This window comes from Anolis carolinensis, chromosome 4, assembly GCF_035594765.1.
Source record: "Anolis carolinensis isolate JA03-04 chromosome 4, rAnoCar3.1.pri, whole genome shotgun sequence".
NCBI classification, from domain to species: domain Eukaryota; kingdom Metazoa; phylum Chordata; class Lepidosauria; order Squamata; family Dactyloidae; genus Anolis; species Anolis carolinensis.
Window position 1 is genome coordinate 90980716 of NC_085844.1, and position 24744 is coordinate 91005459.

General features: G+C 39.2%; 1 protein-coding gene across 1 annotated transcript in view; it reads right to left on the bottom strand.

Annotated features, from left to right (window-relative positions):
• Positions 1-402: 402 nt before the first annotated feature.
• The window catches only part of atp6v1g3 (ATPase H+ transporting V1 subunit G3), a 42012-nt gene continuing 17670 nt past the window's right edge, over positions 403-24744 (bottom strand). Inside the window, exons 2-3 of the mRNA XM_062980787.1 lie at positions 11264-11364; positions 403-1236 (exon numbers count right to left, since the gene is read on the bottom strand). Coding sequence (XP_062836857.1) covers positions 1063-1236; positions 11264-11364 — 275 coding nt within the window. The 3' untranslated portion in view covers positions 403-1062. The remainder of the gene's footprint in view (positions 1237-11263; positions 11365-24744) is intronic.

The window sequence follows — 24744 nt, forward strand, 5'->3', positions numbered from 1 at the left end:
GATCACGGGAGTCATAGTTCTACAATTTCTTTAGCTTTCTTCGGCAAAGAGTGGTGGTACCTCATGAAACACAAATCCAAGGCTTCCACACACCATTGATCTATGGAAGTTAAAGTGATTTCGAACACATTAAATTCTACAGTGTAGGGCACCTTTATTTACTGTTATGAATTTTATGTCAGTTTTCAGAGATTTGCAGAGCAGTTTTAGATGTATTTAGAGGAGATGCAATTATTATTTGGAGGCATATCAATTTGTGCATTACCTAGTTAGCTAAGACCAGTGTTAAAATGTTGCAAAAGTGTATTCCTAATACATATTCCATTTTGATATTATAAATTACCCAATATTAAATCTATTCAATTGTTTCTTCTCCCATAAGAACCACACTAGAAACAAAGGTTTTAATTCGAAGCCTAATAATATGCCTATAATATTTTATTACATATTTGTTATCTTAAACCCTCTACATATTGTGACAAGCAGATTTCCTACAATAGGCCAAGTTACATGAACAGAATACTTTTTAAGAAGTAGTGAACATAAGCAAAAAAATTAAAAAAAACACAACTACACCCACTTAAAAGCTGCTGGTGTCAAACAATTACTTCTTCTGTTTTCCATATTTAAGTGACAAATTATTTTCTACATTTTAAAAAAAAATTGTGATGGTGGAAGCCCATGTTGACAAATAGTTGTGTGAAACCTTAGAGGAATTGGTCACATCGTATATTTTATGCATACCACCATATTTTGGGCTGAGTGATTATAATTATATATACGTCGCAATGGAATTCAGAAAACAACAAATTCAGGGAGAAAATGCCTTCTGCTCAGAAACAGCTCGTGAGGGTGATGGTGTCAGAAGAAGAAAATCCAAATGGCTCCAGCCCAATCCTTGCTGGTATTAAATATATAATAATTGACAATGTGCTACCCTACAATGGTACCCCAAGATAATAGTATCTCCAAACTGCAATTGAATCAAGCTCTTTCACTAAGCCTAACTATAGAGATGACATTATTTTCTTTATTATTTTCTTTAAAGTAATAAAAAAACATTTAAATTGTGTATGCATAATTTGGGTGGAGTTCAGGATTGAATTCATACACTTTGCCCAAGAGATGTCCCAACACAGTCTCCAGGTTCCTATGGTAGTCACTTGTGAGGTCCCGGATCTTGTCTGTGGTTTCTCCATCTACTTTTGTTGATAGGTTACCTTGTGATCCCATTATCTAGAAAGGTAAAGCAAGACACACACAATGAGTTAAGTAAAACTTACGTTTATATTAGCTTTCAGGCTTTCTATGATATAATGGTGGTTGCACAAGGTTAAGGATTTATATTTCAACTGTTTTCCTTGCCCATTTCCCATGTATTCCTTCATAGATCTGTATCGTCTTCTTTCCCTAACACTTTGGTGTATTGTGTATGAGAAAATTTGAGTGTTTTTCATGTATTTTAGTATCATTTTACTGTCAAATATGTGTTTGATCCCAAAAAAACTTATTTAGGGGTTTGAAATAACTGTTGAGATATATTGCAACATTTAGAAAAATATAAAATCTGACACTTCTCTCCATATATTAGTCAATGAAGCCTTAACTCAACTGTTAGGAGCAACCAAAGCAGATTTATTGAATCAGGCCAAGGGTATGCATTGAGATATGTCTATATAGCTTAATAGCCATGTCACAGTAGCTATGTCTCTATGCTGCCACCCTTAACTCACTTTGAATGCATCTATTCTTTGGAATAAATACATTATTATCATATCTGCTCAATGCTATGTAATCCTGGGACTTGTAATTTAGCAAGGCACCAGCCCTCTTTGGCAGAGAAAACTAAAAACCTTGCAAAATGACAACTCTCATGATTACAGAGTATTGAGTCATGACATTGAAAGTGGTTTAAATCTGCATTAATTCTTCAGTATAGATTCATCCAAATGTTCGTTTTCGAGACAAGTTAGAGAACCAAGGAGATACAGGTTTGCATGATGTTTCAGAGTTGTGAAATCTGCCAAAAGGGTCGTGTTTGTTTTTTATCAAGTCTGGCAAATATTGGAAAAGTTACCGTATATACTCGAAGATAAGCCGAGTTTCAGCCCTTATTTGTGAGCTGAAAAAGCCTCCCCGGCTTATATTTGGGTCAAGGTCAAGCCAGCAGCCGGGAGCCTTGAGGCCACAGTATGTTTTCTTTTCCAAAACCTCCCTCCTCTGCTTCTCCTCCCAGGCTGGTTATCTTTTTTTTTTTTTTGAGAGAGAGAGAGAGAGAGAGAGAGACAAGAAGCCAATGTTTTCAAAAGCGAAAGGAGAGTGTGAGAGAAACCCTTGCAAGCCAGATTGCATGGGCAGAAGGGGAAGGAAAAAAGATATTCTTGCAAATTTGCACAATTCATTATTATTATTATTATTACTACTACTACTACTACTACTATTGCAAGAACATTTGAGTCCAAAGGGAGGGAAGGAGGGAAAAGAGAGCAACAGAAGGTGTGTATTTCTTTTTATTCCTAAGGAAACAAAAATGAGGTGGGTTTTTTGGGAGGGGGAGAGAAGTTTTAAAAAGCCTTTTCTGGCTACTTTTAGAATTTGAAAAAGGAATAAAGAAAAGAGGTGGGAAAGGGCAGGAGAAAAGAGGACAAAGTTGTTTTAGGGGGGCTTTGCTTGCATTTCTTCCTTGGGTAAATGTGTGCCCAAAGCTTCTAAATATTTATATAGATGTTCCCCCTACAAATACATTAATATATGATTTTTCCCCTCATATGTTTACAGGTCTTTGCAAATCCTATGTAAATATAGATAACTAGAGATTTCCATGTACCTGTATATCTGTTCCTATATGTATACATTAATTTTATATATGAATTTTACCCTCACATGTTTGCAAGTGCAGAGGGAAAATGTGTGTGTGCGCGCACACACACAGATGTCTAGATAGATATAAACATTGATAAATAGGGCTTGCAAATATTGCAGGAGGAAAATGCACATAGAGGATTTGCAAAGATTTCAGGGGAAAATACATGTGAAATTAGTATATATAATGATAGATCTATATCTAGCTCTGCATTATTTATGTAGGCATTATATGTTTGCCTGTTACTATGTTGGAAGCTTGCCTGAGGCCCCGGGGGAGATAGATAGGGAAGGTAACAAATGAAGCTATTGTTGTTGATGATGATGATGATTATAAAGTTATTGTTGCTTTTCCACTTATAGAGTTAGTTTACTGTTTTTCTTTGAAATACAGTAAATATTCAAAACATTTAACCCACTGATGCCTCAATTAATGTAATTTTATTGGTATCTAATTTTATTTTTGAAATTTACCAGTAGCTGCTGCATTTCCCACCCTCGGCCTATACTCGAGTCAATAAGTTTTCCCAGGTTTTTTGTGGTAAAATTAGGTGCCTCGGCTTATATTCGGGTTGGCTTATACTCGAGTATATACTGTATTTCTTTCTTTTTCATTGTAAGACAGTTCCCAAAATTGCAGCAACTGGCATGACCACTGGGATTCTGGGGGTTATAAAAGGAACTTTTCCAACTTTAGAAACACAAACTTTATGTCAATGAGGTATTTTCTTCAAGAACTTGCACATGCAATACATTTAGAACAGAGGGAAAGAAGAAACACTTCTTCAATTACTCTCCTTCTTCAGCTTGATTAGAAATATGACAATCCATCTGGCCACGGCTTGCTCCCGCACTGTCCCCAGCTTGTCCTATGAGAATACGGTAGTCAGTCACCCATGTTCTCAGGACTGGCATTTAGTACGCTGTTGATATGCAACATACACAGAGCCAGCACAGAGTCCCACCAGAAGTAGACTTGTGTCATGTGATGGGCTCCGGCGGTCTCCATCCTTGCTGTGTCTTGGCAGAATTTTTTTCCTCATGATTTCTACCTTTAATTAAATAAATGATACATGTTGTGTTAGTGGCATCTCATGCCAAAGTGACAAGACAGAGGTGCTCCTGGTGAGTCAAAAGACAGATCTAAGAAGAAGATTCAGCCTCTTTTCAAAGGAGTTACTCTCCTCCTGAACACAGATTCATAATTTGTAGGGTACTCCTGGATTCAGCTGTGAACCTGGAGGTCCAGCTTTCAGCAGTGACCAGGAATGCACAGTTGAAGGCATAGTTAAAGCTAGTCTATCAACTGCATCCATTCTTGGATACATCTGTTTGAATCACTGCAATGTGAGGCTGCCGTTGAAATGTGCTCAGAAACTGAAATTGGCTCAAAGAGCTGCAGCCAGGTTGTTAACTAGAGCTGGTTCCAGGGAGCAGAATATAATATAAGGAACAACACTCTGAAAACAGAAGAATTTCAGACATGAATCAATCAGGGGCAGCTAACGACTCTGAACAAAGGATTTCCCCAGGCCAGGATATGAAGCTTGATGCTAATCAAGGTGATTAATTACAACATTCACACTGGCCTCCAACAGACAAAAGTTCTTTCCCTCACCCTGGACCTTTCACAGATATATAAACCTGCCTTGCTTAGTTTCTCCATATATCTCACAACCTCTGAGGATGCCCATCAAAATGTGGTGAAACATCAGGAGAGAATACTTCTGGAACATGGCCATACAGCCCGGAAAACACACAACAACCCTGTGATTCCGGCCACAAAAGCCTTTCGACAACACAGCAGAGTATTTCCTTGTTAGATCTGCTGCATTAGTTGCCTATCTATATCCTGAGGCAATTCAAAATGCTGGTTGTGACCTAAAAAGATAATGACAACAACAAAAAACAACAACAATGCAAACACAGTCTACTGGAGTGGCATACCTACTGTGCCATTATGACATTTCTAAGATTCTGGTGGTGCTTATGATATTATTTTATTATCAAGCAGTACTCTATGCTAAATATTAATTTGCTGAAGTAGCAAGGATGATTATTATTTGGTTCAAGATGTCTAAATATTTGACTGATTATGGTGGAGATAACTTAGCTCTACAATTTCAAGGCATCTTAATTTCTATGTGTGCCAAACATTTTAGTAAGGTGATATTATAAACAGATGCATTCATTTCAAAGCTGTGACACCTTTTATTCAGGCTTCTGCTGCCTTTCCTTTCAGATTTAAATTCTATTATCCTTACAGAAATCTAAATAAAACATTGGAGAAAAGCAACCGAGTGCTGCTGAGTATGCATGCAGTGACCCTCTTAATGATCTTTGCACTGCTCTTTTGTCCTCTGGCTTTATGCAGAGAAGAATTTCAAGATCAAAATATGTCTATCAAGAATAACAATGGATTTCTCGGCAATTAACCACTGATTCTATTATTGTCTGTAAATACTGGCCTCCCTTTGGTGTAATGCCAAATCATTGTTAGGACTCTGTGTGAGAGTCAGTTCCTCATTCTTCTGCTCCCCAGTCCTCCCTCTTCCCTTTCAGCATTGTCAATATTTTGCTTGTTGTCAATTAATTGTAGCCCTGCAGTTGGTTTGTCCAAGTTTGGACATAGGATTGCTTGTCAATGCAGGAAAGTAATGTGTGCTTCTGGCTGTAATTTCTTCTGAAATAAGTTGTTTCGTTGCCCAACGTTTACTGTGAAGGGCATGATCACACAAATTACCGTATATACTCGAAGATAAGCCGAGTTTTTCAGCCTCCCCCGGCTTATAATCAGGTCAAGGTCAAGGCTGGCAACGGAGTTTGCAGGCTATTGCTTGCAATATGTGATCTACCTCCCTCGCTCTCAATCAAGGGAATGTTTTGAAAAGAGAGACACCCTTGCAAGTCAGGAAGAAGAAAAATATATATCCATTAATCTTATGAAAGCATTTTCCCCTGAAATATTTGTTAAACTCTCCTACAGATATATAGGCATTAATCCTTTGCAAGCTTTTGCAATCTCTAAGTACCTTTATATGTGTATCTATCTATATACATTAATTTTATATATGAATTTTCCCCCCATATGTTTGCAGGTCTTTGCAAATCTTTTATACATATGGATCCATGTACCTGTGCATCTGTAGCCATACATATACACAGAGCCGGCCCAAGATAATTTTCAAGTGTAAGCGAATAGAAATTTTGGTGCCCCCCCCCCCCCCCCACACACACACACCAAACCACATGAACGGGCCAGCAGAGCATTGGATAAGCAAAAATGTTGGATAATATGAAGGGCAAGTGTGAATAACTGCAGTTGATCACCTTGATTAGCATAGAATAGCCTTGCTAGACATGGTTATGGTTATTGAGCATTATTCCTAGCAGTGCAATAATTGAGGACTTTTTAAGTATTGACCACTGGACTGATTCTGGACTATGATTTTGAACTTATGTGGTTGTAATTGTTGTTTTTAGTAGTTTTTGTTTTAATGTTTGAGTTTAATTGTCATTATATTATTGGAATTTGTATGTTGGCCATCAAATTGTTGCCAATTGTGAGGCCACCCTGAGTCCTCTTCGAGTGAGAAGGGCGGGACAGAAGTATGGGAAATAAATAAATAAATAAATAAATAAAATCAGGACAGTAAAAAAAGAACACTCAAAAACAGGGGAATTCCAAACATGAAACAATCAGGGCCAGCTAACACCTCTCAACAAAGATATACAAACCCCACTTGCTTAGTTTCCAACAGACCTCACAACCTCTGAGGATGCCTGCCATAGATGTGGCCCTCCTCTGGACACTTTCCAGCATTATTTGGCAGAGAAGGAGAAAGAATTTGGGCCCTTCCACACAGCTCTATAACCTAGGATATCAAGGTAGGATAACCCACATTACCTGCTTTGAACTGGATTGTCTGAGTCCTTACTGCCATATATCCCAGTTCAAAGCAGGTAATGTGGGTTATTTGTTTGAAGCCATTCTTCCACATTCTAGTCTCCAAGGCAGAAGATAACAAGCTTGCTCCCTCCTCCCTATGACTGCCTCTCACATAATTATACATGATGAGGACATTCCCAGCTTGATTTCGTCCCCACAGGCTATATGATTATGTGGGATGCAGGACTTCTTTGGGGTCAGAAACACCGTTTCCCGCCAAAGGGAAGGGGATGGGGTCTCAGAAACATAATGAGGCAACATAACACATGGGCAAGTAGGAACACATAAACAGAAACACTGAGCTTTTAGGGCAATTTTATATACATGAGAGATGTAGTTTCCCAAAGTACCCTAGTAAGCCAGACTCCTTGGCACATAAATCCTGGGGGACTCTAAAGAGAGGGATGAAGGAAGGAATGTCCCCAAGTTTGGGAAGGCGCGGGGCCAGGATGGCCCCGATAGAGGGAAAAGATGAACTGATTGCAAAAGAGCAATTTAATATATAACATTTAATATATAACATATAATTAAAATTATTAAATTGCATTATTATCAGTATTATATCGTAATAATAAATAAATAAAGTTTTATTATTCTTATTCTTAGAAGATAAAGGAAAAAGATAAATGACTACAAAGAGCGAATAACTATAAGTTCTGGATTGCTATTGTTACAGGGCAGTCGGTGGCTCCCAGAAAGAGCACAAGACTCAGAACCAGGAGGCTGCGAGTTCGAATCCCACTCAGGGACAAAAATGTCAAAATCAGCTGGAAAAAGGCATGATGGAGGGTATGGGGCGCACGGAGAGCTGCCAAGGCACATGTTTTGCCCGAGAGCGCCCCCCGTCGACGTGCGCCCAACTCGGAGGCGTAATTGGCGTGCCATGTTGGACCGGCCCTGCATATACATTATTTTTATATATGAATTTACCCTCATATGTTTGCAAGTCTCTGCAAATATCTATATAAAGAGAGATGTCTGAATAGATATGAATATATTCTTACCTACCTATATATAGGGCTTGGAAATATTACAGGGGGGAATGAACACACAAATATATATAGATATGTCTAGTTAGATATGAATATATATATATATATATATATATATATATATATATGGCTTAAAATATTGTAGGGGAAATGCACACACACATACATAGAGAGAGGGGTGGATTTGCAAATGTTTCAGGGGGAAATGCATATGTGAAATTAGTATCTATAATTATAGATCTATATCTAGCTCTTCATTATTTATATAAGCATTGAATGTTTGCCTGTTACTATGTTGGAAGCTGGCCTGAGTCCCCATGGGGAGAAAGGGTGGGATCCAAATGAAGTTGTTTTGTTGTTGTTGTTGTTGTTGTTATAAGGTTATTGTTGATACCATATTGTTTTTGTTGCCCCTACTTTTCCACTTATAGAGCTAGTTTATTGTTTTTCTTTGAAATACGGTAAATATTCAAAAACATTTAACCTACTGATGCCTCAATCAATGAAATTTTATTGGTATCTATTTTTGTTTTGAAATTTACCCATAGCTGCTGCATTTCCCACCCTCGGCTTATACTCGAGTCAATAAGTTATCCCAATTTTTCGTGGTAAAATTAGGTGCCTCGGCTTATATTCGGGTCGGCTTATACTCGAGTATATACGGTAAGTCTTCAAGAGTAAAAGTCAACACATGGAACACTGAAGAGACATGACTTCTGTGGTAGGTGAGTGCATACACTTTGTGTCAATACTTAGATAGAAATTGGTTTTATTAGAGTTAGCCCTTTGAGAAGAAAAGATCAAGGTACATAGATACATAGATCATAAGTACACAGAACTATCGACTCATCAACTGGAACATGGAGGATCATCTGTTAGCATGAAATGGGGTGTTTTCAGTCTGCTGATGACACCCAAATATATTTCTCCGTGCCTAGAGCAAAAACAGCTCTAGCTAAGGATAGCATGCCTTCACTGAATGAATGCCTGGAGGAGTTAATGGACTGGGTGCAGAAAAATAAATTGACACTGAATCCAGACAAAACAGAGGTACTTGCCATCAAGGGTCCTAATATGGGGATGTATGTCAACCAGTTCTGTATGAGGTTATACTCCACCTGAAAGACTGTGTTTGCAGCTTGGGATGCTCCGGGATCCATCTCTCCAAATATGAGCCCAAGTAGATGCAACAGTCAGGAGTGCTTACTATCAGCTTTGGCTGATACACCAGCTGTGTCCCTTCCTAGATTTGGAGTAACCTCAAGATTGGACTTCTGCAACATACTCTAAGGAGCTCCGGTGGTGAAGTGTGTTAAAGCATTGAGCTGCTGAACTTGCAGACTGAAAGGTCCCAGGTTCAAATCCCGGGAGCGGAGTGAGCGCCCGTTGTTGCTCCAGCTTCTGCCAACCTAGCAGTTTGAAAACATGCCAATGTGAGTAGATCAATAGGTACCACTCTGGCGGGAAGGTAATGGCGCTCCATGCAGTCATGCCGGCCACATGACCTTGGAGGTGTCTACGGACAATGCCGGCTCTTCGGCTTAGAAATGGAGATGAGCACCAACCCCCAGAGTCAGACATGACTGGACTTAATGTCAGGGGAAACCTTTACCTTTACAACACACTCTACATTGGCCTATCCTTGTACCAAGTTTGGAAACTCCAGTTGGTTCAAAACACCAGATTGGTTACAGGAACATCTAGCAGTGAGCATATTTTACCTGTCCTAAAGTCACTCCACTGGCTGCCAATTAGTTTCTGGACAAAGTATAAGGTGTTGGTATTGACCTTTAAAGCCCTGAAGACCTGGTGGTGTCGGCAGGATTTTGAGTAATTACATCGACTACTGCCGATTTCTGAGCCTGAATACATTGCACAAGATTTCCCTAGCCTAAAATGATACACTTTAATATATTGGGTTTATGGTTCCCGCCCCCTTGATCTGGTCATGTAAGTGTGATTTATTGTTATAATTGTATTATTTTACTTTGTTTAATAATGTGTATTATGTTGTTATGTAATGTTTGTGTTGCTTTTATGACTGTAAACCGCCCTGAGTCCCATCCGGGAGATAGGGCGGTATATAAATAAAGTATTATTATTATTATTATTATTATTATTATTATTATTATTATTATTATTACATGGTTTGGATCCAGGCTACCTACAGGATCACCTTCTCACATACAATCCTATGGAGGGAATCTACTCCAGTCTGCCAGAACCTGACTGGCAACCGTTACCCAGAGGACCTTTTCATTGATTGCCTCATGACTATGGAACAACCTGCCTGAAGACCTTTGACAGTTAGATTAGCTGTCAAAATTTAAGACACAAGCAAAGACCTATATCTTCCACCAGGCCTACCCAGGCAGTTTTAATGACAAATTTTAAACTTCTACTTTGTTTCTAATTTTTTGTGTATTTTAATGTGTATTGTGTGAAAATGTGTTTCAATATTAATACATGTATTCAATGGAGTGTTTTTAAATGATTCTGTGTTTTGATTTTGTGTTTTAGCAATCTTGTAACCCACCTCAAGCCATGAGGAGAGGCAGGAAATAAATAAAATTATTATTATTATTATTTGAAACACAACAAGATGAGTCCACAGCAGACACTCTGCTGGCTGTTGTATTGGATCACACATCAGACACTTTCCAAGTGTCTAGGACTGTGTGATGTATCAGCGAATAATGCATGCAGATCCCAGTAAGGTGGCCTTCTGCGGCTGGCAGGTGGTAATTTTGTCAGTGCCGATTGTGTTTATGTGTAGGCCAAGGTCTTTAGACACTGCACCCAGTGTGCCGATCACCACTGGGACCACCTTGACTGGCTTGTGCCAGAGTCTTTGTAATTCAGTCTTTAAATCCTCATATAGCGTCAGCTTTTCCAGTTGTTTCTCCTCAATTCTGATGTCGTTATTATTATTATTATTATTATTATTATTATTATTATTATTATTATTATTTTATTGTATGACACAGAAAACAAGATAGACATGCTGGATTTCATATCACAAAATCACAAGTCAAACACTTCCCAAGTGTCTAGGACTGTGTGATGTATTTTCAGATGATGCGTGCAGATCCCAGTAGGGTGGCCTTTTGCAGTTGGCAGATCGTAATTTTGTCAATGTCTATTGTTTCCAAATGCCGGCTGAGATCTTTTGGCACGGCACCCAAATTATTAAATAATAATAATAATAATAATAATAATAATAATAATAATAATAATAATATTGTTTCATGCACCTTGTGCTCATTGGCACATCACAACAAGTCAACTGCCTGTCAAATAAGTGTGCAAATCAATCCTTTGTTTATCCCAACTTTCACAAACATTAATCTTCCCAAAAATGTTAAAACAAATCCCATGAGTTACAGCAAGAACAGGCCAAGCAGGTGGAGGGTACTGGGAAAGCATGTTTGTCCTGTCTCTCCTCACTATTTTTACTTACATTGTTTTGCTTGTGTCTGAAATCCTTTTCCCTCTGGAGCCTGTAGTGGTCTATCTCAGCAGTGGCTTCTTCCTTGGCTTGCTTCAGTCTCTTCCCCTTTCCTGAAATGGCAAAGAAAACATTTTAATTGCCATTATAGTAAAGCTTAATATGCCATAACATTTGCTATCTATAGCATTTCTCCAAAATGTGGAAATCTCAAACTTATTGTTGTTGGAGGTCACAGAGAACTACACCCTTGTTGTATTTTGAGTTCCGTGGGCCAAGTGTCCATGGTTTCCTTGGAAAACAACCCAGCTTTCAGATTCTTCCATCTTCTTCCTTGTGTGTATATGTATCTTCAAGTCTCCTGTTGACTTATGGGGATCCCATGAATTTCACAGAGTTTTCTTAGGTAAGATATAATTAGAAATGGTTTTGCTAGTTGCTTACTCTAAAACAGGGGTGCTCAAACCTTTTTAGCCATGGAGCCCTTTTTGAAGCAAAAGCTTCTTGTGGAGCCACAATAATTGTTTATATATAAAATTATATTAATATATATCAGGTATGGGCAAATGTTTTGACCAAGATAAATTTGACAGTATTTCAGTGGAATACCCCGGGGTCATCCAGTCCAATTCCTTCTGCTATGCAGAAAAAGCATTGAAGACAAAAATCAGAAACTCTTCAAAACACAGCAGACAAAGAATCAGTACAAGAAAACTGCACTACAAACTAGAGCTGACAGCTGGCACAACAAAACATTGCATGGAAAGTTCCTTGACAAAATTGAAGGAAAAGCTGACAAGGAGAAGACCTGGCTATGGCTCATGAATGGGACACTGAAGAAGGAGGCAGAAGGCCTGATCCTTGCAGCCCAGGAGCAAGCCATCAGAACAAATGCAATTAAGGACGAGATCAAAAAATCAGATGATGACCCAAAATGCAGACTGTGCAAGGAAACTGACGAAACCATTGATCATATCCTCAGCTGCTGTAAGAAAATCGCACAGACAGACTACAAACAGAGGCACAACTATGTGGCCCAAATGATTCACTGGAACTTATGCCTCAAGTACCACCTCCCAGCAGTAAAGAACTGGTAGAATCACAAACCTGCAAAAGTATTGGAAAATGAGCACGCAAAGATACTGCGGGACTTCCGAATCCAGACTGACAAAGTTCTGGAACACAACACACCAGACATCACAGTTGTGGAAAAGAAAAAGGTTTGGATCATTGATGTTGCCATCCCAGGTGACAGTGGCATTGACAAAAAACAACAGGAAAAACTCAGCCGCTATCAGGACCTCAAGATTGAACTTCAAAGACTCTGGCAGAAACTAGTACAGGTGGTCCTGGTGGTGATTGGCACATTGGGTGCCGTGCCAAAAGATCTCAGCCGGCATTTGGAAAAAATAGACATTGACAAAATCACGATCTGCCAACTGCAAAAGGCCACCCTACTGGGATCTGTGCGCATCATCCAAAAATACATCACACAGTCCTAGACACTTGGGAAGTGTTCGACTTGTGATTTTGTGATACGAAATCCAGCATATCTATCTTGTTTGCTGTGACATAATAAAATAATAATAATAATAATAATAATAATAATAATAATAGGAACAAACCCAGGGTCCACCCAGTTCAGCTTCCTTTTATCATGTAGCAAAAACACGATCAAAGCACCCTCTGAGCAGTGGTGGGGAAATAGGGCTTTGGAAGCAAGCAAGGCAAGGGGAAAGGCTTTTGACGGCAAGGGAGGCAGGTTGAAAAGGCTTTTGGTGGTGTGAGAGGAGGAAGAACACAAAAGAGGAGGGAAAACTTGGAGGGGGAGGAGGAGACGAGAACCCTTAATATGCTTCAAGAAGTCCCAAGGGCTCAGCGGAGCACACTTTGAGAACCACTGCTCTAAAATATAGCCTATTACACTTGTATTTACTGGCGGTCTCCTATTCAAGTATTAGTCAGGGCTGACCTTGCTTAACTTTCAAGATCAGATGAACTCTGCTATCTTTAGGATATGGCCCTCCAAGGCCATTTACCCAACCCCTGCCTTAAACATTAGACCCTAATTCTGAAATGATTCATTAACTTGACTATGTCATTATCCAAAAGAGGCCCATACTTCCCCTTGAAATGCTAGTAAGTTTATGTTGGCCAAAATTGTTCTTCATTTTAAATATTGTATTGTTCTTTCATTTTTTTTTATTACAAATATGTGTAGTGTGCAAAGGAATTCATTTATGTTTTTTTTTTCAAACTATAGTCTGCCCCTCCAAAAGTCTGTGGGACTGTGAACCAGCCCTCTGCTTTAAAAGTTTGAGGAATCCTGCTTTAGAGCATTTAGATATCACATATATGTTAGTAGGCCTTTCAGGAAAGTTGTGATGACTCATGGGCCATGTAGTCCCGTTCCTAGTATTATTGTGGCAGATGAAGAGGAAAACTTGGGTTTCCCACCGTTTCAGCCAGAATTGGAGCCCTTGCACCTGCAGGATATCTGCCCTCCAGAAGTCAGCCAAACAAGCCTTGAGCAGAAATCTCCCCCATTTTCTCGCCGAGATTATTATAATCAACAAAGAGGCGCTCGCGAGGCGACTCGCCAGAGTGCTAGGATAGCTGCCAGACAATTAGATGATTAAGTCTGTTTCCCTTGGGAAACTTTAGGGAGTCATGCATCTGGACACAGAATGGCTTTCGGTTCTTGTTCCCCAGAGAAAGTGTTCTTTGGCGGGAAAACGAGACCCTATTTAGGTGTTTGCCCTCGTAGGAACCCTTGCGGAGTCAATTCGTCAGCTCGTGGTGTGAGTTCGTGTGTAGACTTCTACTCCAGTTCTCAGCTCCTGAATCAAGTTCCCAGCCCTGCCTTGTTCCACGGATTTCTATGGACTCAGTTCTCGTTCCACGATTGCCTTGTTTCAAGTTGGACCTTGTTAAGTCTCAAGTCTTGTCTTGCCTTGCATTTTAAACCACGGACCTTGCTTCTCGGATTCAAGCCTTGTTTTCTATTTCCTTCGGATTTACCTTAAGCCTCTAAGACTATGGACAGTTCCCCACACTATTGCTTGCCAAATAGTGTGTGTTTCGGTGAAGTGGATTATAACTTTGGACTTTAATATCATATATTGGACATTGTTTTCCTGGACTATATTTGACCTTTCCTGAAAGGTCTACTTCTGAACTATATTCTACACTTGTTTTTATTGACTTTATATATTCCTTTAATAAAGATATTAGATAGATTTTGGCCTCTGCGTATGGTTATTGGTGCTCTGCAGCCTGGGTCCTGACAAAAGTTGTATGTAGCCAGGTAAATCAGTCTATTCGGTTACCAACAGCTCTTCATCCTCTAATCATGACTCACCGATCTGCATGAACTCTGCACTAAAAAGTATTACTTGCTGAGATTTTAGAGAGAGTAGAGATAATAAAAGATTTTCTATTAGCGTCTCAAGACTCTTTTACAGATGGTATTTAGATTGTTCCTGACATACCGGGGAACGGGAGTGTATCTTAAGTTTCATGCCTCATCATCACTGCCATCAGTCTTGTGTAAGTGGAGAAATGTGGATGTATTAAATTTGGACATAACTCACTCTTATTCTTTTTTTATTTGTGAAAAATGCTTTTCTCCTGTATGGAGCTTCTTGTGAATTAGGTACAGAATTTGGTTCATCAGGAATAGGAGGAAGAAAAAATATGATAGATCATTATGTGTACCACTAGAAATTGGCTGAGTATGGTGGTCATGAATCAATAGTTAAAAGCATATTAGTTTGTGCTGATACAGACAATAATTTTCAGACTTTACCCATGATCCATTGGCTATGATGAAATGATAGATGCTTTTCATCGACTGAGTACATTTACTCAGGGATTGTATGTACATGTGTAAAGGACGTGTACTGTTGTATGTACAGTAGAGTCTCACTTACCCAACTTAATGGGCCGGCAAGACGTTGGATAAGCAAAAATGTTGGATAATAAGGAGGGATTAAGGAAAAGCCTATTAAACGTCAAATTACGTTATGATTTTACAAATTAAGCAGCAAAAACATCATGTTTACAACAAATCGTCAGAAAAAGCAGTCCAAAACATGGTAACGTTATGTAGTAATTACTGTATTTACGAATTTAGCACCAAAACATTGCAATGTATTGAAAACATTGACTACAGAAACATTGGCTACTAACAAATTGGCTACAAATAAAGATAGAAATACATAAAATGAACTTACCGTAGCAACATTATCGGAAGTTAAATCCATAAAAGTTAAATCCTTGCTGTCTAGAGAAACAGCTGTGGATCGGGGTGGGAGGCAAATTGCGTTGGATAATCCAGAACATTGGATAAGTAAATGTTGGATAAGTGAGACTCTACTGTATGTTTATAGCAAGCACTTGGAAGTTACTTTCTGAGCTATTCTGATTATGATTATTTTACTTTATTTTTATCCCACTTTTCTCCCCATATAAACTTAAGACAACAAACAGTGACATGATATAGTAATAGAATTTAAAAACAAGGTGAATGCCTATATATTTATATACACACTCTCTCTCTCACACACACACACATATACATACAGTAGAGTCTCACTGATCCAACATTTGCTTATCCAACATTCTGGATTATCCAATGCAGTCTGCCTTTTAGTCGTCAATGTTTTTGTAGTCAATCTTTTCAATACATTGTGATGTTTTGGTGCTAAATTCGTAAATACAGTAATTACTTCATAACATTGCTGTGTATTGAGCTGCTTTTTCTGTCAAATTTGTTGCAAAATATGATGTTTTGGTGCTTAATTTGTAAAATCATAATGTAATTTGATGTTTAATAGGCTTTTTTAAAATCCCTCCTTATTATCCAACATATTCCCTTATTCAACGTTCTGCCTGCCCGTGTATGTTGGATAAGTGAGACTCTACTGTATATATGTATGTGTATATATACATATCTTCTGCCAACCTAGCAGTTCAAAAACATGCCAATGTGAGTAGATCAATAGGTACCGCTCCGGCAGGAAGGTAACGGCGCTCCATGCAGTCATGCCAGCCACATGTCCTTGGAGGTGTCTATGGATAATTCCAGATTCCTCTTGCCAGTGCCGATGATGCCTGAGAGATTTCTGGGAATTTGCTCCCAAAATACCTTTCTGAAGCTCTGGTGGAAGCATAAAGTTGAAAGTTTGATCTGTGTTTAGATTCAACACAGTTGGCTACTACCATTGTGTGAGTTGAAATGTGTGTGTTTCATTTTCACAACAGTTAAGTGTTTATTTTGGGCCAAAAACAATTTTGTTTATTTTGGGCCAACAACAATTTTGTTTGCAATTTTCCAGAAATGAAATATTTAAGTGTGTGTGCATTTTTCTACCATGTTCTTAGACCTGAGAGTAAACATAATCATCACTTGGCCTCTCCTCTTCCCGTCTTGCTCATATGTTGGCGACAGGAAGGAAACTCCTACTGATTTTACTGGGTGTTTTGATGCTGTGTTGACTCCACAGTTAGGGCCCTCTTATTTACTAGTTTTCACACCAGCAACTCAGTTTCTCCAGGCTGGAACTGACTGACAAGCATTGGGGATGTTGTCACAATGCATTTCATGGTGCAATCCTGAGACTCCCTATCATGCTTTCAATTTTAAAGGAAATATATCCCTCTACCGCACACACCCACCCATCCTCATTTGCAACAGCCAGAGAGCAGATTTTAGCTGCCGTTAATCAAAAAAGACATTATTCTGCAAGATTTGCCATATTGATTTGCTGCCAGGAACCCTTCAGTCCACACCAACTGGATTCTATTTAACACTGGCAGCTTTCCAAGGCATCGTGACGATACAGCTTAACCACTAACTGGGTTGCAACATGTACATGTTATGTGCTTCTCTCCACCTTCCTCCCACCACCACTAGCCTTTCCCCCAAAATTTTCTGAATGCAAAGGTGGATGAATAGCTTTATAGCACTAATATTTCATTGACATTAACGTGTAATAAAAATCCAGAACTGGGAACACTGATAGTATCAACTAGAAAGGGAAAGCGAACATACCCAGATTTTCTTCAGGGTTATGAAAAAGAACAAAGCCTACTAATCTGCCACACACATACGCACACACCATCTTGCAAACCTCCAGATCAGTACCAACATTTCTGAGCGAAATTTATCCATGTTCTTGTATTTGTAAATCCACTATAGAGTTAATGCAGCGTGACACTGCTTCAACTGTCATGGCTCAATGCAATGGAATCATGGGATTTCTAGTTTTACAAAGTCATTTGCCTTTCCTGCCAAAGAGTGCTGGTGACTCATCAAAGTACCGTATATACTCGAGTATAAGCCGACCAGAAAATAAGCCGAGGCACCTAATTTTACCACAAAAAAACTGGGAAAACTTTGACTCTAGTATAAGCCGAGGGTGGTAAATTTCAGAAAGAAAAACAGATACCAAATAAAATTACATTAATTGAGGCATCAGCAGGTTAAATGTTTTTGAATATTTACATAAAGCTCAAATTTAAGATAAGACTGTACAACTGATCAAATCATTATTCTTATCTTCTTTAATGTAAATGTGCTTATGTATCCTTTTAATAATAATAGAGTAAAATAATACATGTAATAATAATAATAAGTACAGGAAAATAATACAAGTACAGTGGAGTCTCACTTATCCAAGCCTCGCTTATCCAAGCCTCTGGATTATCCAAGTCATTTTTGTAGTCAATGTTTTCAATATATCGTGATATTTTGGTGCTAAATTCGTAAATACAGTAATTACAACATAACATTACTGCGTATTGAATTACTTTTTCTGTCAAATTTGTTGTATAACATGATGTTTTGGTGCTTAATTTGTAAAATCATAACCTAATTTGATGTTTAATAGGCTTTTTCTTAATCCCTCCTTATTATCCAAGGTATTTGCTTATTCAAGCTTCTGCCAGCCCGTTTAGCTTGGATAAATGAGACTCTACTGTAATAATAAATAGAGTAAAATAATAAATGCAATAACAATAATAATAATAATAATAATAATAATATCAGAGTGATAATAATATCAGAATAATAAATGTATTAATAATAATAAAACAGAGTAAAATAAATGTAATAGTAGCAATAATAGAGAAAAATAATAAATGTAATAATACAGTAGAGTCTCACTTATCCAACATTCTGGATTATCCAACGCATTTTTGTAGTCAATGTTTTCAATACATTGTGATATTTTGGTGCTAAATTCGTAAATACAGTAATTACTACATAGCATTACTGCGTATTGAACTACTTTTTCTGTCAAATTTGTTGTATAACATGATGTTTTGGTGCTTAATTTGTAAAATCATAACTTAATTTGATGTTTAATAGGCTTTTCCCTAATCCCTCTTTATTATCCAACATATTCGCTTATCCAACGTTCTGCCGGCTAGTTTATGTTGGATAAATGAGACTCTACTGGACCAATAATAATAGAGAAAAAAAAAATAAGTGTACCATATATTCTCGAGTATAAGCTGACCCAAATATAAGCCAAACAGGACCCTCACCCGAGTATAAGCCGAGAGGGGCTTTTTCAGTCTTAAAAAAAGGGCTGAAAAACTAGGCTTATACTCAAGTATATACAGTACATTTCCCATGTTTCCATAGCATTGCAGTTAAAGTGATATCAAACTGCATTAAGTCTACATTGTAAATGCACTCCACAATAGAGGACATAAGCATTACTTTCCTAGGCATTGGGCTGCAGGTTTTTTATACTATTTTCTCACTCCTTTTTCGCCAGCAGCCATGAGTATTGAATAACACCAGGGTAATCCTTCTGTGTGACATGTGCACTACAAATGCATGCCTTTACTCTGAGGCATGTTGTAGCACAGTGGGAGAGTACATTGTTTGCTCACAAAAAGTCTCAAATTCAACCCCTGGAATGTAGGGATCTGGGAAAAACATTAAATGGAATCTTGAAGTGCCAGTGCCAATCAATGTTGACAGTACTGGGATAGATGGATCAAATGTCCAAATCAATAAAGGATTTTTTTTCTCGCTCAGTAGCACAGAGATCCGGTTTCTCACAGCTTGCAAACTAGCAGCAGGTTAGCTAAGATGATGAGCCAGATGAGCCACTCCTATCTTTAAAGACAAACTCCACAGTTCACTTTCTCCACACAGGAAACAATGCTAAGTGTGATGGCTGCAAACCCATTGTTGCATTGCAACAGCTAGAGCAACAGGTAGGAGCTGACTGGAGAGAGCTGTTACTATTTCCGAGGGTGTGAATTTCCGAGTCCAGATCTCACCAGTATTACAAGCTTCTCAAGAACTCTTTCATCAGCCTATCTTAAAGGTCATTGTGACCTGCTATCTCAAGACTGTTGTGAATATGAACCGCTCTGAGAACTTGTAATAGAGTAAATATTTAATTACTATTTGTCCAGTAATATATCAAGCTTCCTTATTCTGAATTGTTTTCTCTAGCTCAGTAGTACAGTAGAGTCTCCCTTATCCAACATAAACAGGCCAGCAGAACGTTGGATAAGCAAAAATGTTGGACAATAAGGAGATATTAGGGAAAAGCCTATTAAACATCAAATTATGTTATGATTTTACAAATTAAGCACCAAAACATCATGTTTTACAACAAGTCTGCCACTTGTTTGGGAGTGTGGCTGCAACTGTGTTGTTGTTGGGTGTGTTGGCTCACTGCGCATTGCTGCCTAGAGAAATAGCTGTGGATCCAGGCAAGAGGCAGACTGCATTGGATAATACCGAACGTTGAATAAGCAAAGGATGGATAGGTGAGACTCCACTGTATTTGGTTGACATAGCTCTCCATTTTTCAAGCAGAATTCTTTGGGCCCTTCCAGATAGGCCCTATATCCTAGGATCTGATCCCAGATTTTCTGCTTTAAACTGGATTATATGATAATTTGGAATAAACAGAAAACCTGGGATCAGATCTTGGGATATAGGGTCTGTCTGGAAGGGCCTTTTAATAATAATAATAATAATAATAATAATAATAATAATAATAATAATAATAATAAAAAACAACCATTGATCATCTCCTCAGCTGCTGTAAGAAAATTGTACAGACAAACAACAAACAGAGACACAACTACGTGGCCCAAATGATTCATTGGAACTTATGCCTCAAGTACCACCTGCCAGCAGCAAAGAAATGGTGGGATCACAAACCTGCAAAAGTATTGGAAAATGAACACACAAAGATACTGTGGGACTTCAGAATCCAGACTGACAATGTTCTGGAACACAACACACCAGACATCACAGTTGTGGAAAAGAAAAAGGTTTGGATCATTGATGTTGCCATCCCAGGTGACGGTCGCATTGACGAAAAACAACAGGAAAAATTCAGCCGCTATCAGGACCTCAAGATTGAACTTCAAAGACTCTGGCAGAAACCAGTGCAGGTGGTCCCGGTGGTGATGGGCACACTGGGTGCCGTGCCAAAAGATCTCAGCCGGCATTTGGAAACAATAGACATTGACAAAATTATGATCTGCCAACTGCAAAAGGCCATCCTACTGGGATCTGCGCGCATCATCCGAAAATACATCACACAGTCCTAAACGCTTGGGAAGTGTTCGACTTGTGATTTTGTGATACGAAATCCAGCATATCTATCTTGTTTGCTGTGTCATAATAATAATAATAATAATAATAATAATAATAATAATAATAATAATAATGTTTATTTATATCCCGCCACCATCTCCCCCGAAGGGGACTCGGGGCGGCTTACAGCAAAATCAAAATACAAGCAATGATAAAATATAAAACATCAAAGGACAAAAACAAAAACCAATAATAAAATATACAATAGGTGTAAAAACACAACACAGAATTAAAGCATCAGATTAAAAACAATGAGGTTCCAATAGTGGATAAGCAAGGTGCACATTATGAGTAACAAATTCGTAAATAGATAAAGTGCATTAGAATCATTTAAGGTCACATTTAAGGTCACATTTGTTGCCCCTTACTTCAGATCTCATTCATATTCTATCCATGCCTGACTGTACTTTGCTTCAAACAGCTAACAATCCAACTATCAGCTTACTGAAATGTAAATCAGTTATTTTCACCCCAGTTCCCTAGACTTGTGCCCTGAATGCTCATACTCATCCATCAATCTCCCTCCCTCTCCATCCCTTTTTTGTCCAACCCCTTCTCTAAGTTTTCTGTTTTACCCTTCAACATACCTTTGTTTTTTTAGTCTTTTAGACTTTATGTACATGCTTCTATGAGACTGTACCCCACTTATGCTGGTCTATGACCGTAATAAAGATTTTGATTTGATGTACTTGGCTTCTAAAACTGAATGAGATCAGATGTGTTTAGGGCTGTGTCCACACTGGTCGGTTAATCTGGGACCAGTCTTGAGCAGAATCAGCCACACACATTATGTGTGCCAGAGTCCACATGGTCCTGCCAAGCTGAAGCTACATCATTTCCACTGGACCTTACTATCTGTGACACTGTTGCCACTTACTGGTGGCCACACAGCTCTGTTTGAGCTCCTGGCTCTTATGGGCATCCTGTGCTGACATGAGCAATGGCATCTCAAGATTTAAATATCTGGGGGTATTCTTTCACTGCACTGGAAATAGAAAAGTACATGCTGATTACGTAGCGGAGACAGAACAAAAGAGCTCACACGCTATCCTAAAGTTTCTCAAGACAGGAGGAGGCCACTATATTCCAGCAGCTCTTAAGCTCTTTGAGGCAAAACCAATAGCACAAATGATGTATGGAGCCCAGCTCAGCCCCTACCCAAACTTTGCCCCTCTGGAGCAGGTACAATCAAAATTTTTAAGATCAACAATGCAAGTCCCCAGATGCGTCTCAAACGCCATCCTGCGTTTAGAGACAGGCCTCGTGAGAGTGGAGGCGAGAGCATGGATAGCCACTCTCAATTACTGGCTGCATCTGTCTCACTCGCCATGTGGCCTTGCCCCGCTAACTCTGAGAGATGAGTTTCAATCTACATGGAACAAGGTAGTAGCAACAAAAATCGCAACTCTAGACTTCTCTCAAAAACATCTACTAAGCATGGGATGGGACCAAGCTAAGGTCCACATCAGACAACGGATCCTGGACACAGAGCGACAGTCTGATTTAGCTTGCTCTCCAGTCTTTAACATTAGTGCAGACAACAGATATACCATCGCTCCCATGGCTTATTTAACAAACCTGGAGGTGTCTAATCATCGTAAAGCCTTCACTCTTGCAAGATGTCACGCCCTCCCATCGGCAGTAATGGAGGGGAGATACCGGAAGACCCCTGCTCCGGAGAGACTATGCCCTTGTGAGTCTGGCCATATTGAAACTATCGAGCACGTGCTCCTCCAGTGTATGTTTTATAGAGATATTAGAATCAATTTCATCACTCCTTGGCTTTTAAAACATCCAGGCCGCACTGAAAGATACTACACCTCTCTGCTGCTTTCAGACTCCTGTTCTGTAATAACCTATAGCGTCGCCAGGTTCTGTGCGGCAGCAATTTCCATCAGACGGATGATGACTGATCCCACAGGGCCTGTAGCCAGAGCAATCTGTTATAACTGAAAGACTGCAAATGCTCCCTCTATCCCCTTCCAGAGCCACTTAGTGGATCGATATTTACTATTAGCTGACCCTGCTAATAGTCTGCTTTTAATTTGTTTTTATTATAACATGTTTTTAACTTGTTCTTTTATCTGACTTTTATGGGAACTGCAATTCCCCTTTTCGGGCACCTGTGCCCATTTCTATATATTCTGGTCATAGACCGTAATCAATTGCTGATTCTGATTCTGATGAGCAATGGCACCCATGTGATTGAGAACTGATATTCCCACATTTTTCCTGGTTGCATGAGTATTTCTTTTGAGGCACCCACAGGGAAAAGGGGAGGGAAGAAGTGTGCTGTGTGAACAGTGGATCAATCCAAATCAGACTTAATCTCGTCGTTCACACTGCCTTAAAACCACAGGTTTACTTTGCAGTTTAAGGAAAACTTCAGAACTTTCCTTAACTTTCCCCAATCTAGGTTACCTCCACACCATTTACTGGAAGTGCAAGAATATCATAAGGATAACCAGGTGCAAATTCAGGGTGAGTCCAGTTATAATGTCCATGTAAAGCACACAATGCCCTCAAGTGGCATTGTGTGCTTTTGTTTATTTGTCACACATATATCCTGCTCTTCTTCCAATCACTTCCAAATGGCATTTGTGGTTTTATTCCCTCTCCACTTTATTTTCAGGCCCATCTACACTGCCATATAAAATCCAGGTTATCTGCTTTGAACTGGATTATATGGCAATGTAGATAAAGGTAAAGGTAAAGGTAAAGGTTTTCCCCTGACGTTAAGTCCAGTCGTGACCGATTCTGGGGGCTGGTGCTCATCTCCATTTCTAAGCCAAAGAGCCGGCGTTGTCCGTAGACACCTCCAAGGTCATGTGGCCGGCATGACTGCATGGAGCGCTGTTACCTTCCTGCCAGAGCGGTACCTATTGATCTACCCACATTTGCATGTTTTCGAACTGCTAGGTTGGCAGGAGCTGGGGCTAACAGCAGGTGCTCATTCCGCTCCCGGGATTTGAACCTGGGACCTTTTGGTCTGCAAGTTCAGCAGCTCAGCGCTTTAACACACTGCGCCACCACCAGGGGCCCATATGGCAATGTAGACTCATATAATCCAGTTCAAAGTGGATGCTCTGATTTGATAATCTGGATAGTATGACAGTTTAGATTCATCCTTTAGAACTGCTTTGTGAAGAAGGTAGAGACAGAGAGATCTGGCCAAAGATGATGATGATGATGATGATGATGATGATGATGATGATGATGATGATGATTTACTTTATTTATATCCCATCTTTCTCCCTTTGGGGACCCAAGGTGTCTAACAATTACACACCTTCGTCACAATTTAAAACAAAGTGAAAGCAAAAATTTAAGAAACCAATAATGTACTGTAGATGCAGATTAAAATACAGATTCAAACATCAGAAATGTTTGGGGGAAGTCATAGGGAGGAGGGAGAAAGCTTGTTTTCTGCTGCTCTGGAGACTAGGATGTGGAATAATGGCTTCAAACTACAGGAAAGGAGATTCCACTGAACATTAGGAAGAACCTCCTCACTGTGAGAGTTGTTCAGCAGTGGAACTCTCTGCCCTGGAGTGTGGTGGAGGCTCCTTCTTTGGAGGCTTTTAAGCAGAGGCTGGATGGCCATCTGTTGGGGTGCTTTGAATGCAATTTCCTGCTACTTGGCAGGGGGTTGGAATAGATGACCCATGAGGTCTCTTCCAACTCTATGATTCTATGATACTATGATTCTATGAAATACAATTAAAATAGCATTTACAATTCATACACACCCCAAACCCCCAGTGAGTTTTATGGCAGAGTGGAGACTGGAACCCAAGTCATAGGAGCATGACACTCTTCTTACCACTTCATGAGACTGGCTATCAAGTACAGA